Source organism: Anopheles cruzii, chromosome 3, assembly GCF_943734635.1.
Source record: "Anopheles cruzii chromosome 3, idAnoCruzAS_RS32_06, whole genome shotgun sequence".
Lineage (NCBI taxonomy): Eukaryota > Metazoa > Arthropoda > Insecta > Diptera > Culicidae > Anopheles > Anopheles cruzii.
In genome coordinates, this window is record NC_069145.1 from 76,295,866 (window position 1) to 76,310,943 (window position 15,078).

The 15,078-nt window shown below is 49.0% G+C and overlaps 2 protein-coding genes across 2 annotated transcripts; one reads left to right on the forward strand and one right to left on the reverse strand.

Moving 5' to 3' along the window:
* Positions 1 to 1,991: 1,991 nt before the first annotated feature.
* On the reverse strand, positions 1,992 to 5,501 carry LOC128272009 (mRNA-decapping enzyme 1A). The gene is made up of 2 exons (XM_053009714.1): positions 5,423 to 5,501; positions 1,992 to 5,277 (listed from the first exon to the last, which is right to left on the reverse strand). Exon 2 carries the CDS (start codon positions 5,259 to 5,261, stop codon positions 3,477 to 3,479), a length of 1,785 nt encoding a protein of 594 aa, XP_052865674.1. The 5' UTR covers positions 5,262 to 5,277; positions 5,423 to 5,501; the 3' UTR covers positions 1,992 to 3,476.
* Positions 5,502 to 6,497: 996 nt separating this feature from the next.
* On the forward strand, positions 6,498 to 14,666 carry LOC128272328 (uncharacterized). Its single transcript, XM_053010116.1, has 8 exons — positions 6,498 to 6,808; positions 10,412 to 10,603; positions 10,669 to 10,856; positions 10,937 to 11,032; positions 12,901 to 13,128; positions 13,355 to 13,521; positions 13,602 to 14,030; positions 14,111 to 14,666. Exons 2-8 carry the CDS (start codon positions 10,429 to 10,431, stop codon positions 14,373 to 14,375), a joined length of 1,548 nt encoding a protein of 515 aa, XP_052866076.1. The 5' UTR covers positions 6,498 to 6,808; positions 10,412 to 10,428; the 3' UTR covers positions 14,376 to 14,666.
* Positions 14,667 to 15,078: the final 412 nt, after the last annotated feature.

Here is a 15,078-nt window from a genome sequence, read left to right on the forward strand (position 1 = left end):
CTATCGCCACTACTTCTTTCTTTGTGACGAGCACGTTTCTCACCATTCCTGAAAGCAGCTTACCCGCCCGTCCCCATCAACGTGTGTGCCACAATGCTCGCAAAAGGAACGGTTCAAGAACCCAAATTGTTGAATAAAAAATCGGAAGAAGCGGTGGTTGGTAGATAGGAGGCAGAACCAAAGGAGAAAGTAGTAGGGCGGCAGGATTACGAACCACACCTTTCTTTTCGTTACTTTTCGACCCCGTGCGGCTCGCCCCAGAGTGGTATGCGCACACAGGCGTTGCGTGTGCAGATGTACATACATATTTATGGGACAAATAGCAAAAGAATTTGCATATACCACAAATACCTACCAAGCTGAATCCTGCAGAGCCGCGAAGTGCATGAAAAGGGTCATCACCACCACCAGGAGCACTGGGATGGCTTGGATTTCGGATGCAAACTTGGTACAGTGTGATTCAGTGGCAAAGAGGAGTACTTGATTAATGATAAAACATAAAACAAGGCCCACAAAACACCCCTTCAACAATGGAAACGTAAAATGGAGCGTAAAAAATACACAGTAACAAACCGAGTAGTAGTAGTAGTAACATGCAGGTATTACACGATTTAAAGATACAGAAAAAAACAGAAAAAAATGAATAATTGTGGTATCGTGAATGTGTTGTGTAAATAAAACTGTTATACAAAACAGCAGCAGTGTACAAGAAATCAGAAACGAACGAAACTATACAAAGCAGAGCTAACGCAGCAGGCGTACGCTGGGTGGCACACGAATAAAAGCAAAAAGTATCGAAGGCATAGAATGGTGCTTGTTGTGAAGAACGAATGTAATTCAAAGTGAGACGCGGAGCGGGCTTGCCGAAGCGTGCGGTTTAGGCGTGTTGTTAGAGGGCTTTTTTTGTTGCTCCTGATGTAATTGTTGATGGCCGTGCTTCCGGTCCAGAGCATAGGCCGCAGGGTTGAGCAAGATGGCGTGCAAAGAGCAGAGTATTTGTAACATTTCTAAACACGGACCCCCCGGTGTCGTAAGGTTGTAGGACAATTTTACACGAAAGATGCACCTAACAGCGGCAGACAGGTGATGAGTATGGGCGAAGGCTAATGGACCCGGAATGCGGAAGGATTCGTTGAGTAGCAGCAGCAGCAGCAGCAGCAGGGTTACTGGGGTAACCGAACTGCCCACACGTGCGTGTGTTTGTGTGTGATAAATGGTTTAGTAAAGTTGTTGAGACGTGTTGAGAGCTATCTACAAATGTAAAAAGTGCTTAGTGCGAGAGCTGACGGACGGCACGAAAGCAGTGTACGAAGAGAGCAGTATAGGCGAAGGAATCACAGGATTACTAGTGCAAAACGAATAAACAACGGCTAGCAGAACGGTCCTAACGAGGGCGGCCGGCCCAGGAACGGTCACGTGTAATAGATAAGCTGATAAGCTAGCGTGTGTAGTGGGCTATCCTATCTGCGAATGAACGAATGAAAGCGCCCGATTATAAATGGTAACAAAATGGAAGCGAAGTGGAAACGAAAGAAAACCAATGTTGTACTATATACAAGATTTTATGTAAAACACAAACCGATGACACGAATATGTAAGAAAAGTTAGCTGACGCACGCAGAAGTTGCAGAAAGTTAAAACAAAGGTTTATGGAGCAAGTGTAAAGGGCAAAGTGTTGAAAGCAAAACAAAACCCCGTTGAGATTAGGACAAGTGACACAAATGTTTGCTAAGATAAGTTTATACCGGTTGATAAGAGAAAATGGAAGTGAAGGATACGAAAACCAAGCTGTGAACGTGAACAAGAAGGGACAAGCATACATGTTTGAAATAATGTATAAAAAACAAATCCATGATGTATAAGCATTGCATTTTTTTTTTGTCTTTTCCTTCCGCGTCCATTTCCCGGTAAGTTGTTTGCCCAAACATACAAACGACACATTTCACTTTCTGGTTGGCGCTGTTTAAACTGCACCCTTCATTTTCTTTATTTCCAACACATAGCAGGCGCACGCAATCGTTTTGTTATTGTGTCGTACTTTCGCCATTATTCTGATCTTGTGTGTGTCTGGCGTCCCCTCCGCGCTCCGGAAGGACTTACGGTCAAACTCTTTACATCGATAATTCTGAGAGCGCTAACGAGAAATATACTGACTAAAGAACTGCATGTCTGGAATCGTTGTAGCTGTGTTTGGGTTTGGAGCGTCTTTTCAGAGTTTTCTTCTGAGCTGACCTAACATCTTTATCGCTCCATCCTCCGGGCTCTATGCGGCTGCCACTTTTTCTGCTTTCACCTTCCCTAATATTATTATACATCGAAAAGTGTCGAGTTATCTACCATTTAATCATTTCATCTTTCTTTCATCTCCATCAATCCCCTCGAGTGGATATCGTGTTACAGCTGCTGCTAGATAATTGTTTTGCCTCACATTATGCGTCGCGCTCTACAAAGGTACATGCTCCCCTCGTGTGTGTGCCGTTAAACACTACGATGATGAAAGTACGGAAAAACGGACCAAAGTGTGTTAATCGTGGGTGGGTGGACAAAGCTGTAGTGTTTTCTAAACGGTTTGCAATACACCAAGTAGCGCTGTCCCTTCTGCTGGTTTATTAACATTCCCATGGACACTGGTCGAACGTCCTGAACGAGCGTTTTTGTGCGCTCCGAATGATTACATTTTTGGGCAAAAGGACACTATTCTCAATATGGACGCGATCGTTACTGTTTTTCCTGCTGTTTGGTGTTTTACTTTGAGCGAGAGAGAGAGATAATGAGAATGTGCTGATGAATTTAAAGGATATGGTGCTAACGAAAAATCATCCTTCTTTACGATTTGATCGATCATCGTTCATCATCAATCGTCGTCGGTGCTATCAGGTAAAATTCGTTTCAAATGTAGTCACTGTAGCGCACGAAAACTATATAATGAGAATAATCGCCATAAAAATCATTTACATACTTGTCTACACGGGTACTTGGGAACCGATAAGATTGAAAGAACCCAAACAAGAGGCCATAGCTGATACGTGTCTAGATCAAATAAAAGTACTAATATCTAAAAAAGTGATTCACTTATTAGTGTCTAATAGTTATGCTGAAGAAATATTGTAAAAATACAAGAAACGGCCAAGTACAGTGAGTAGATCCAACTTCAAACAATAGTCACACTGTTTGCTGAAACTTCATTGTCCTTTTCGTTTGAAACTGGCAGCTCATGCTCTCTCTCTCTCTCTCTCTCTCTCTCTCTCTCTCTTTCTCTCGCTATCTCAATCCATATATGTATTAGCTTGTGTCGATCATTGCGCGATCGCGACTCGCGGTGTATCGGTTGGGCAGAGGGTGTATGTGGCAGAGATCGGCCAACGCGTGTGGCAAGAACAAGGGGAGAGAAAGTGGGTCGGGGATCCCCTTTGAATGGGTGGCGAAGGCGCACATAAAGAACTGTTGTGTTGGCTCGAACTACGGAACGGGCCCCATTAATTCGATATCATCATTTCGGCAAACGATTTGACGTACGCTTCGTGCAGCTTCCGCACAAAGTCCGGATCGTGTTTGATCAGATAGCTGACCGCCTGGATGAGCTGGTTCTGGGTCAGGGGATCGACCGGTCCACCCGTGGTACCCGAATTGTTGTTATTGTTACTGTTTTTACTATTGCCATTGGCGCTACTCGCCTTGGCGCTAGTGCTGTGCATAATGTTGTTGTTCTTGGAGTTGGCAGCCGTCTTCGACAGAATTTCGGCCACCGTTGCTACGCCACCGGGTTGATGCTTCGGTGGTGTAGTGCCTGCACCACCATCCCGTTGCCTGGCGACTCCCTTGCTACCGGTCGGCTGCTTTCCGGTGCTTTGGGCCGCCTTTTGCTGTCCACCACTGGATGGAGTTACCCCGATGGTGGTACCACCGGGTGGCACAGCGGCTACTAACGCCGTCGTCGGTTTAAACATGGTCGGAGGCATCAGGGCCGGTCGAACGACGGAGGCCGTCGGTGGTGTGCCTGTGACCGTCAAACTGGCCACCCCGATCGGATCCGACTTCTTCAGCAGCTCGTGCAGCGGAGTAGGCTGTTGCTGTTGCTGCTGGTGCTGCTGCTGTTGATGGTTTTGGCGCGACTCCAGCTCACTGATCTCGATCAGCTTCGTCTTCGGCATCACCGCTGGGTGGTTGTTGGCCCGAATGGCCGACGAAAGGTTCGCCGCACTGAGGAACGTTGCCAATGGTGAGCTCCCGAGTTCGGGCATTGGGCCGGTACCGGACGGCGTTTGCGGCCCATTCGGACCCGTCATTATTGGAATGCCCATGCGCTTCAACTCGGTCACATCGGGCGTTAGCTTTCCAGTGTTGACCGTAGCCGGCGGCACCGGTTGGGGTGGTTCTTTCTGTGGCGTCGAAGCCCGGTGCAGCTTCTCGATCTGCTCGAGCGTGTGAACGGGAGCAAGCGTCTTGAAGAGGGGCACCTCCGAAGCTGCCGGCTGTTTGGCGGCTGCAAAAAAGTTCACCACGCTGCGCGGCGCATTTTGGTTGGAAATCTGCTCCGGCGGCAGTAGGCTGTGCCCGGCGAGCACCATTCCGGCACCTGGATGGGCGGCGGTAAGCGTTGCTACGCCAGGCAGCTGCTCCACGCCTACTTTAACACCAACCACATTGTTGCCCGCGATCGTAGTAGCTGTGGTGTTGTTTTGATAATCTTCCTGTGCCTTTGTTAGCATGCTGAAAATGTCCACGTTGTTGGGTTCTGATGGCGGGGCATTCCCGTTCATACCGGGCACGGGGCCGCCGCCACCGCCGCCGCCGGCTATCATACCGGGAGGAATGGTCCCACTACCACCAGGACCACCGCCAGCGCCATTCAGCAAGGCGCCCTTCTCGCCGGAATCGGAACACTCCGTCACGAGCCGTTGGATTACTTGGCCGATGCGACCACACTCGGAATCGTTGTAGAACCAGAAGCCCCGGATACGGGACCGCTCGTTACGGTACAGTAGAAACGGTGGTTTCGTTTGCAGCTCAATTTGGCCGCGGATCGGTTCCACCAGTGAGTTCGTGTTGAGCCGATTGTTGATGAAGATGCTGTGGTAGGGTTCGGCGAATCGGCTGTAAATGAACAGTGCCCCCTCGATGTCCGTCTTCTCCCACTCGCTGTCCGCATTGTTGAACACGTAGAAGGCGACGTGTGCCGACGAGTTGACAATGTCCTTGGCGTAAGGATCGACCCGTTTGATGGCGACCAGGTTCATACGAAGCTCCGTCTGATCTGCCATTATGTTTTCTCACGCACTGCAAAAAGGGCACACACAAGAAAACGCATTATAGAAATTCGCACAAACGGAAACAAAGTGTGTTTCGATGTTGCGTCCACTCGGGACACTTGTTCTGTTGCCCGGAAAGCGGAACTCGCACCCGCTTCCCGACCTCATCGTACCTCCACTCTCTGGACGCCCGTTTGCCTCTTTGACGCGTTTGCTCCGTTTCGTTCGCAAACCCGAACGGAACTGGCTTCCCTTTTCCCTATTTGACCGCCTGCCTTCGAATAGCAGACAATCTTTGCCGTTTGATGCAAGTGAAGCGTCGTGAGCTTTCTTTCACCTGGATGCTGCACTTTTTCACAGATCGCTTTACCGTTTTACCCTTTTTTCTAAGTTCCGCTCGACCGCTGTCGTGTCCGTCCCTTGACGTGCGTTGCAAGATGCCCTGGCAAGAGGGACCGGAATGTCAGTCAATGTGCTTGGGATTCTCCACTGCTGCTATCCTCTCGCTCGCTCACTCACTCGTCTGCTTCTCTATTTTCCCGCACACACACACACACACACACACACAGACGTGTATTCGGTCCCGCTCGGTGGTTGGCCAGAAAACGCGTTTTTGCTGCAAACGTTGAAGCAATAGAAAAGGCGGCTTTTGCATTGTGTGCGAGAGCAGGAAAGAAATATTGCGCGCTTGCTTTCGGTGACAGTTCAGTCCTAAGGGCTTGCAATGTTTTGCAATCTGCCGGGGAAAAAGTGAAGCTTTTCCTGGTGTTTAAAAATTGCATCCTAGACGGTAATGAATTTTCAACGATTGTCCCCATTGCTCAATTGCTTCTAATCCGGTAAAACGTTAGCGATTGTTGGAAAGGTTCACAAAGGGCTCGATTTGGCAGCACTGGACGTGACAGCTGTTGGGCATGAAGTGTGCGTTTTTGCAATATCTGATTGCACAACGGTTACCTCGCGTTTAGCACCCAAGTTCGTTTCTACACAACACCCCGCACGTTCGTCCACTTAGAGTGTAGCGCTACACCAAACGCTATTCGGGCGCTGCTCAATCGGAGCTCAAAGTTACGCCGCGTTGGCTTACGACCCTCTACGACTCCGTCAATCGGTTGGCTTTCCCGTTGGGTTGGTGTGTGTACTGTCCTTGTCATACAGAGAAACGGCACAGGAAAAAAGACTTGCGCTTGCTGACCGAAGAGTCAGAGTCATCGCTCGGTTCTGGACTGGCTCAATTTGGATTGTTGTTAAAACTCTGCTGAACCAGTGAAAACGAAGCGCGAGCGTCGCTGCAGGATTTGCAATATTGATCTCCGGAAAAACTGAACACCGTGGCCAGGTTTTAGGCTGCTACTGCTGGTGGCCAGCTATCGCGTCGCGAGTGTTGTGACCCTGCGTTGCGTGAAAAGCACCCAAGGTGTGCGCTCGGGCATAGAAGAAAACGAAATACAAAAAAAAATCCGTGCGACGATTCGAAAGTGACGTGACGCAGTCGGAAAGTTACAGTCGGGATTGAATGAAATTGGTTCTCATGCTGATCCGCAATTTACTTGCTGCTGGTAGGTTCAACTTTATCGCCAGTCCCTCTGCGTGTCCTTCCATCTATCAGTTCGCCTCGTTCCACCCACAGGGTGCAAAGTTTAGGTTCTTTGTGGTGCTCTCTGTGTACTTATCGCCCCAAAACGGGGTGGCAGAAAAATTACTGTGTGCGAATGGGTGATTTTTAATGAGCAGGCAACGTTTGAGGTCACCGACGGGGAGCGGGTTGTGTGTTTCCGTTGCAGCACGGTTGCTTCTTTTTTCGTTCGCATTTTATTCGCCACCTTGCTGGTTGTGCTTACGTATACGCGGCAGGACAACAAGACGGGTCGTGCGTGGAGAGCCTACAGTTTTCCTCATCGTAGTGACCGTAGGCAACAATGCGATTGAAAACTGCCGCGTCGAATCGTGCAAAGTTTGCTTGAAAGGGGGAAAAAGTGCGTTAAAGGTGACTCGAGGCCCTCCGGACGACCGCGAAACCGGACCGGATTCCACTCCGGAAATGGTCAAAACATATCCGGTAACCGACTCCTGATTTGGAGTGACCGCCAAGTTCTAAGGGATGGCTAAAATACAAACGAAAATGCATGGCACGTACAGTGGCTGTAGCTTCCTCATGTGTGAAACGTGATCGTCCCTAAAGTTATATGAAAAAACATGGTGCCGTGTGACTAAGGGTCTTCCTTCGTTTGATGCTTTTCAGCCTAAAGTGAATATTATTGTGTTAATCTGCTGAAAGACACTAACTCGAAAATTGATCTCACTATCTAGTGTCTGAGTAGGCATGCGATAGAAGGTGAAAGTGAATGAACCGTTTTATAAAACAACTTTACTGAACGCCCCGGATACTGACATTCGGTACATCATTCCGGTCCATCTTTCTACGCTGTTACGCCCATCCGTAACCCTATTCGCCGAGATATTATTATCATCATAATTAGCTTGATTGTTTATCGCCCAATCGTTTTAATCGTCGCCTCACGCGCCGTATAGCAACATACACCGCGGCATGGTGCAAATTTTAAACCAAGCGATAAATTGACCGGCTTGGCTTGCTTCGCAGATGCGCAATTGCATCGCAAATCGGTCAGCTTTAATTATTTCTGTCCCGCTGCTGTCTCGCTCTGGGCTTTTCTCTCTTTTCTATATCACCATCATCACGAGAATTTCATTGCCCGAGAGCTGGCCGAACAATGATACGTTCTCGTTGCCATGGGTCGTAGTCGGCGAGCCGGCGGATCACATGAGATCAGCTACATGATTATCACTTTGGCAAGATGAAAAAAGAAACAAAGAAAACCCACGAATCAACGACAACAAGAATGAAGCGGTCGCGGTCGCGCGAAATGATCCCCCCCCTAATCTATTTCTGTCCTTCCACACGCAGGAGCACTCATAGTGCGAACATTCCAGAGGCCATCAGTAGCTATCATTCGCCGGGTCTCCCTTCTTCTTTTTATTGGCAAAGTGGCCGGGTGGCGTACGATATAAATTTCACTTGCTATCAGCTTGCTTCAGCGTTTGCACCGTGGATTGTGAATAATTTACACTTGTTTACGGGGCGTGATGAAACGATAACTGTCGTGGAAAACACAATTTCGGTTTATATTTTCTGTGACCGCATCTTGAATAATTTCACGGCAACACGGTGGCCTCCAACCTAGCGCAAACGGTCTAGCGCAATGAAAACAAAGTGAGTTTTTCAAAACGCCGGCGTTCAATGTTGGCGCATGTTTTCGGATGCAGAAGGAAGTGACCAAGTCTGCCCTATGCTGGTCACACGATCTGTTTCCGTTTTAGACAGACTGAAAGGAAATCCTGAGGAATTTGTTTTAAAAATGGACCATAAGTTACCGTAGGCATGGTCGCCATAGGCAACACTTTACAACCGCCGCAATGATTTTGTATTCTTCTGAAAACAATCTTAGCAGCCTACTGTGAAGATCGTCAAACAAAAGCCAAACACACCTCTGAACTAATATCATCTGGTGGTAGCTTATTTCTTTGCATTCAAAGTTTTAAAAGATATCGAACATTTCATCCTTGTATCGTTTTATTTGATTGAAAAATAACATTTTTTCTTAGTCGAACTTCTATTTTCGAAAACTGCCATTTGTGAAAAATTGTCCAAAGGAACGAATGACTTGAATCTAGTTGGTAACGGAACGGACATAATGCTACTCCGCACTACTGAAGAGAGAGTGACATTACTCCGTATCGTGCCTAATTGATTCGCACCCGGTTCGCGGACACGCGAACTCTTGACTGGTTTCGCACTCGACAATCGCTGTTGCACCGGAGGTCGCAAGTGCAGCTGCACCGAAGAATGGAGAGAGCCATGAGCCATTTGCCTGGTTGCCGCTTGCGCCGAGTGCAGCCGTACTCGTCTGCTTCGCGGTCCGCTTTCTGTGGCTGTACGTGTCTAATTTTTGAGGAGCGCGAAACGGATGCAGGGGGGCCGTGAAAGTGATGGTGGTTCGCTAACTTTTCCGCTTTTCACGCAATACGCGGCCTGCTTGGAGTTCCTTGATTACTCACAAACACACACAGCAGCGGCAGAGAGTGGTGGATTTTCCACCTGTAAACTGTCGCCTTCCCACCATCCACGTGGACATGAATCACGGCTTTGACCGCGCCGCGCTCCGTTGGTTTGTTCATATGTTGAGTCAATAAAATCGATTCAGAGTTGGTTGTTAGTGTACGTCATGCTATGAGGAGCATTTGATTGAAGGAACATATCATGAACCGGAGTTTGATTAAGCAGGCCATGGATTCACGGTTTGAAGACTGTGTTTAAATTGTAAGGATAAGGATTTTAATATCATAGGTTGTTGACGCCGTTGTAATTGATAATGAAAATGGTAAACATTGCGACGCTCCGTTCAAAGGGTCGGTAACAATTTACCAATCAACGCAGACCAATGCTGGCTGTAACTGACCTTGCTGGTCGCAGTCCGAAGTGCGACAACAGCCGCTAGCCAGCCGACGGCAAGAAGGCGTTCCGTGACACGTGGATGGGTTTCCGTGCCGATGGGTTTGCACGTGTTTCGACATTTACACTCCGTACTACAACCAAACCGATCAATCCGGCTTACGGGCTTGCGGCGTTGAAGCTGTGCCATTTCATGACTACGAAATGGCGGAATTGTTTACCTGGGGCAACGGTGTATGTCAATCGATATAACATGATGGGCCAGTCGCAGCGATTATTGTTAGCAATCGCCGCAAAGTATACTTGCATTATTTTAATTCACTCTGGAGATTGCCTCTGGTGGTGCCGAAAATCTAACCGCGGAGCTTAAGCTTATTGTTGAGCCAATAAAATATTCATTCGTGTCCATCAGACCCCAGTCTAGGCGGGGTGAATGTGTTGACATGGTCGCTAATGGTGTTTAATATTTGATTGCCCGGAAAAGATCCATCAGGCGGACGGGTTGCTGTGGTCAAAGTTTGGCTGTTTTTGGCCAAACCAACTCGTGGTTCCACGGTAGACAGTACGCATAAAAGTGGTCCACCGGAGATAGTTTGGGTTGACTTTACCATAGAGCAGAATGTGCAATGTATCATTTATCTTGCTCCTTTTGTCATACTTTAACCCATGTCCTTTTTTTCGTTCAATGCAGGTCTCTAATGTAATAGTATGGTATCACGGTTCGAACGCCTAATGGGGTGCTCCTCGATCCCGGTAGGAGAGATATCGCCCGAGGCCGTAGCACAATGCTCGGGCCGTGGCGACTGTCTCAACGGCACCTGCCTCTGCGAGATTCGCTACAGCGGCGAAGAGTGTTCCGGCTTTAATTTGCCGTATCATGCGGGTAAGTAGCGAGCATCGCTTCAGCGCCCTTTATTTGGCAACCTTTTAACACTCCGGTTGTTGTAGGCATTTCGGCGGTTTTCTACTTCGTCGGTTTCGTGTCGGTGGTGCAGCTACTGATCTGCATCATCGCCGAGTATCAGCGGCTGAAGCAACCGAGCTTCCTGCGTGCCTGCCGGCTAACCACGCAAAAGCTGCTCTACTTCTTCGTTTTCGTGGCTTCGGTACTGCGAGGCGCTTACTTCACGACACCGGTGAGTCTCGTGGTTCCATTACTTCACATCCGACGATAAACTAAATCTCTGCTACATCTTCTGCTCTCGAACACAAACAGGAAACGCTTCAACCGGCCTGGGTTTCGTATCTGATGTCGCTGTACTATCCGCTCGTGATGACCTGCGCCTCGCTCGTGGTGTGCCTGTGGGCCGAGGTAAGTCGAAAAGTCGGGTGCATGAACATCGGTGAAAAATCTCCCTCTCTCTCTCTCTCTCTCTGAAATGTTGCTAAAAATTTAGGAAAATTGCGATGCTTCCAGGAAGTAACAGTATACCCAATCCGTAACAAGCTTCCTCCCAAGACTCGATTGATCTCTCCTCGATTGATTGGCGGCTGGCAACGAAATTGAGAATGCCAACGAACCTTGTTCGTCAGTAAGCCATAAAACGCCTCCCAAAACCTGATGCCGCCCTAAAAAGACTCATAATTTATTAGCACCGATGAAACGTTGCATAATTAATCGCTGTCAATCATCGGGGTGTACCTTTGGCTTTGGTTCCATTCGTCACGGCTATGACGTCAAGAGCTGCCAGTCCCTATCGGCGGTAGGTTACCTTTTTTGCCGGAGCTTCACTTCTTTTGCTGGTGAACTACCGAATCGCCACCAGATTCAAATTTTTCTTTTTCATTAATTAAAGTTGATTAAAAATGGGTTGGTTTGAGCCGTGAAAGGATTCGTTTGGTTCACGAAGGCGCATTTAGTTCGTGCGTTAGTTCCACGGGAACGGTGGTGTAGGTTAGAAATTGCGTAAAAAATCCAAAGATCGCAACGATTCTCGGTAATTAGACCACTATTGGCACAAAAGTTATCTAATCGTTGTTACTAAATGTAGGTCAAAACTCGAGAGAAACAGATAACCCTCCGTTCGCGTGCACTCTCTGAGGCATCACTGGGGCCGGAACGCCCGATTCCGATTGTTGCAACTGCGGAGTACGAAATGAATAGATAAAGTTAGTACGTAGGCTATGTAGACAATTTGCTTAGATCGTGTCACACTTGCCGAATGCGGGTCATTGTGGTATCTTGACCGCGAAGTCTTAACTGATCATAAATCACTTTCGATTGTCCCGCGCAACTTCGGCGGCCAACAATTGCCGCAAACCCGCTTTTCAGGGCTCCGCTCACCTGGCCGTGGAGTGGAATGGTTTTAAGTGGACCATATGAATAGTAAAATCAACCAAACACACACACGAGTCGGTTGGTTATGACACGGTTTGTAAACTGAGGGGCCACGGCTGGCTTTCTCGGGGCCGTTAAGTCGCAGGCTTCGAGCGCGCGCAAACAGTAATAAGGAACAAGCAAACCACTCGAACAAGCTCGGGCCCTCTCGAATGTCCGGCGTATTGTTGGCGTTAGCTGATTGTTGGCGGCACAGGAATTGTGGCCCTTCGAGAGGTGCATCACTTAGTGACAAACCATTCAGCACCCAAGTTCGACCGTCGGAAGTCAGTTCGTCAAGCCGAGAACGCAAAACTTTTCAGTACTCAGCGGTCCGGCTTGCTGGACACTGTGGTGAAGCACAACTAGCAAGTGGTGGCGCCGTTTAACGAAAGAAACCACGCCGTTTCCGGCGCGCCGCATCAACCGGCGTGCCGATAGTGCGAATGCACGATCGTGCCCTGAGGGTAAAGTGTCCAGCCGGCGGCGGTGTCCATTTGTGGGTGCGCAGCAATAATCGTTTCTTTGATGCTAATCATCTGCGGAACGATTAACCGTGAGCTTTAGTGCCGCCGGTGGCCTCCGTTATTGGTAGGGACCATTCCCTGGAAGGGAGTGGATAGAACATTTCAATCAGCGAAGAGGTGATAATTGGAAAAGCTATGCAAGCTGTATGCAATACGTGTCGCAAATTCATTTACTTCGTTGCTGAAAGACAGATCCCGAGGGAGAGAGAGTGAAAGAAGATTGCTAATGAAGATCGCGATTGATCTGCGATTGGTTGGAGATCAGTCCGCGCGGAATCAAATCCCGAACCAATCACACAGTTCTAATCCTACCGTCGTCGTCGGTCGTCGGTGCAGATCTTCCACCTGCAGGGCATCCGCTGGGAACGGTCGCAGTTCCTGTCGAAGAGTTTCCTCGGCTTCCTGGCGTTCAATCTGCTCCCGTACAGCCTGTTTCTGGCGGAGATCGCTTACTCGCACCTGTTCTCGGGCCGCAGTACGTCCTTCTTCAACGGTTGCTACGCCGCCCTGCTGCTGATCGTTGTCATCTTCTTCCTGATCTACGGTGTCGAGGTGTTCTTTAAGGTAAGTGCGAAGCGGAATGTTTTGTAAACAGAATCAGCGGGTCAGTGGGTCCAGAGTACGATTGTTGGCGTGGCTAAACATCGAAAAAAGCCCATAAAAAGCATGTGATAAACGAGGGAACCATTGTGGCTCATTTTCATGACATTATTGACATTAAAATACTATTTGTGAGCCATTGTTGGAGGATACCAATTACCCCTTTTTTGCCTATTTCCGTTTTTCGCAGGTCCGTGGTGGCTTCGTGTACGACTTCGGTGTGGTGCCGAGCAGCGAAAATGTGAACGCTTCCCAGCTGCACCAGTCCCGCTTCGGTCTGCTCAGCCAGGCGATCATGATGATAGTGATCGTCGGGTTTCTCACTTCGGAAACGCTCGGTGATTTCTGGAAGAAAAAGTACGGCCAAAACTCGGCGAAAGGTGTTCTCGGAGAACTATCTTTAGTGACATTTCGTTTCCATTTTCTTTTTTTCTCAGAGTTCCGGTGTATTCCCGCAATTGGCACGACATCGTGTTCCGGTTGGCCGAAGTTGGCGTTGCCCTGTGGTTCCCGTGCTGCCTGTGGAACTCAATGGCACCGGAGCAGCTGTGGATACTGAACCCGCGCAAGCTACTGACGCGCCAGATCGATCCGGTCGCCCCGGAATCGACGGAAGCGCCGGCAGAACCGTCGACTTCCGGCACCGCCGAGGAGGGTCAATCGTTTCTGGCGAAAAAGGACTGCTGGATCTGCTACGACACGGACAAACCGGAACCGCTGATTCAGCCGTGCAAGTGCATCGGCGACGTGAGCTCGGTGCACCACGAGTGCCTGCGCCGGTGGCTGGTCGACAGCTGCGCCAACAGTGACGCGGTGCTAAAGTGCAAAGTGTGTGACTCACCGTACGAAATCGAACGATCCAATAGGTAAGCGACGGGCGGCATTTGACCCATCTCACCCCTCACCATCTCAAACTCACCACGGTCATTTCGCGGATCTTTCGCAGGCTCGACTGGGAGAAGGGTTTCACCATTCAGCACTGGGCGAAAACGATCATCATCGTGACGCTGATGTGCATTACGGGTGCGGGCGCCTGGGTCATCATCCAGCTGAACGAGGACTCGTTCGTGCGCGTGCTCGTGGCCGGGTTCGCCATCATCATCGGCTACATACTGTTCAAGATGCTGGGCGAAAACACGGTGACCGCGATACAGCGGGCAAAGGTGAGTTCGATCTACATCGTCACTTCGGTAAACGATCTGCAAACCTAAAAGGAGCCCCGTCGGGCGAGCAGAGCAGCAAAAACAACCCCTCCATTGTGATTGAGAGTGCAACAGGCGCACCGAAAAGGTGCCCCACTGGAACCTGGAACTGGTGCGTGGGGGGAATCTGCGTTTACTTTCATATTTACTGTCGAAGCCACTCAGCTCGTTGCGCTTTGTTAAAACCTAGCGAAAGATCGAACAACAAAGCCCGCTCTAATAAGTGGCCACCGCAGGAGTCGTTTTGCTGCAGTTTGCATTTTAGAGCCACCACGGAAAGCCATTCGATGCTGTAACGAGAAGCAATAGGAGAATACGTGTGTCCGATACACGAAGCGAAGGAAAATTCAACAAAATATATATATTTTCTATATATATTTGAACCAATTTTGGAAGCAGATCGAATTGGTCCACAGCGTGTGCGACGAGCCCTTCTATTGCGTTCTATTTACATATCTTGGGTTAAGTATTTAGTACTTTTGGTAGACCCCTTTCTAACGCGGCTACTCCTCGCGGGCGCATGTACCGAAATGAGCTATAGATACTCCTTGTGCCCTCCCCGGGTGCACGTGTCCGGTACGTGGGGTTCTTGCCGAATTGTTTGATTTTATACTTGAATTGCATTGATGAAGGTGCGGTAAAAAATCAAAGGCTTTAAGGTCAGCGGCAAAAGCAACTGTCTCTCGAGCAGAGCACCGACGGCACGTGCACG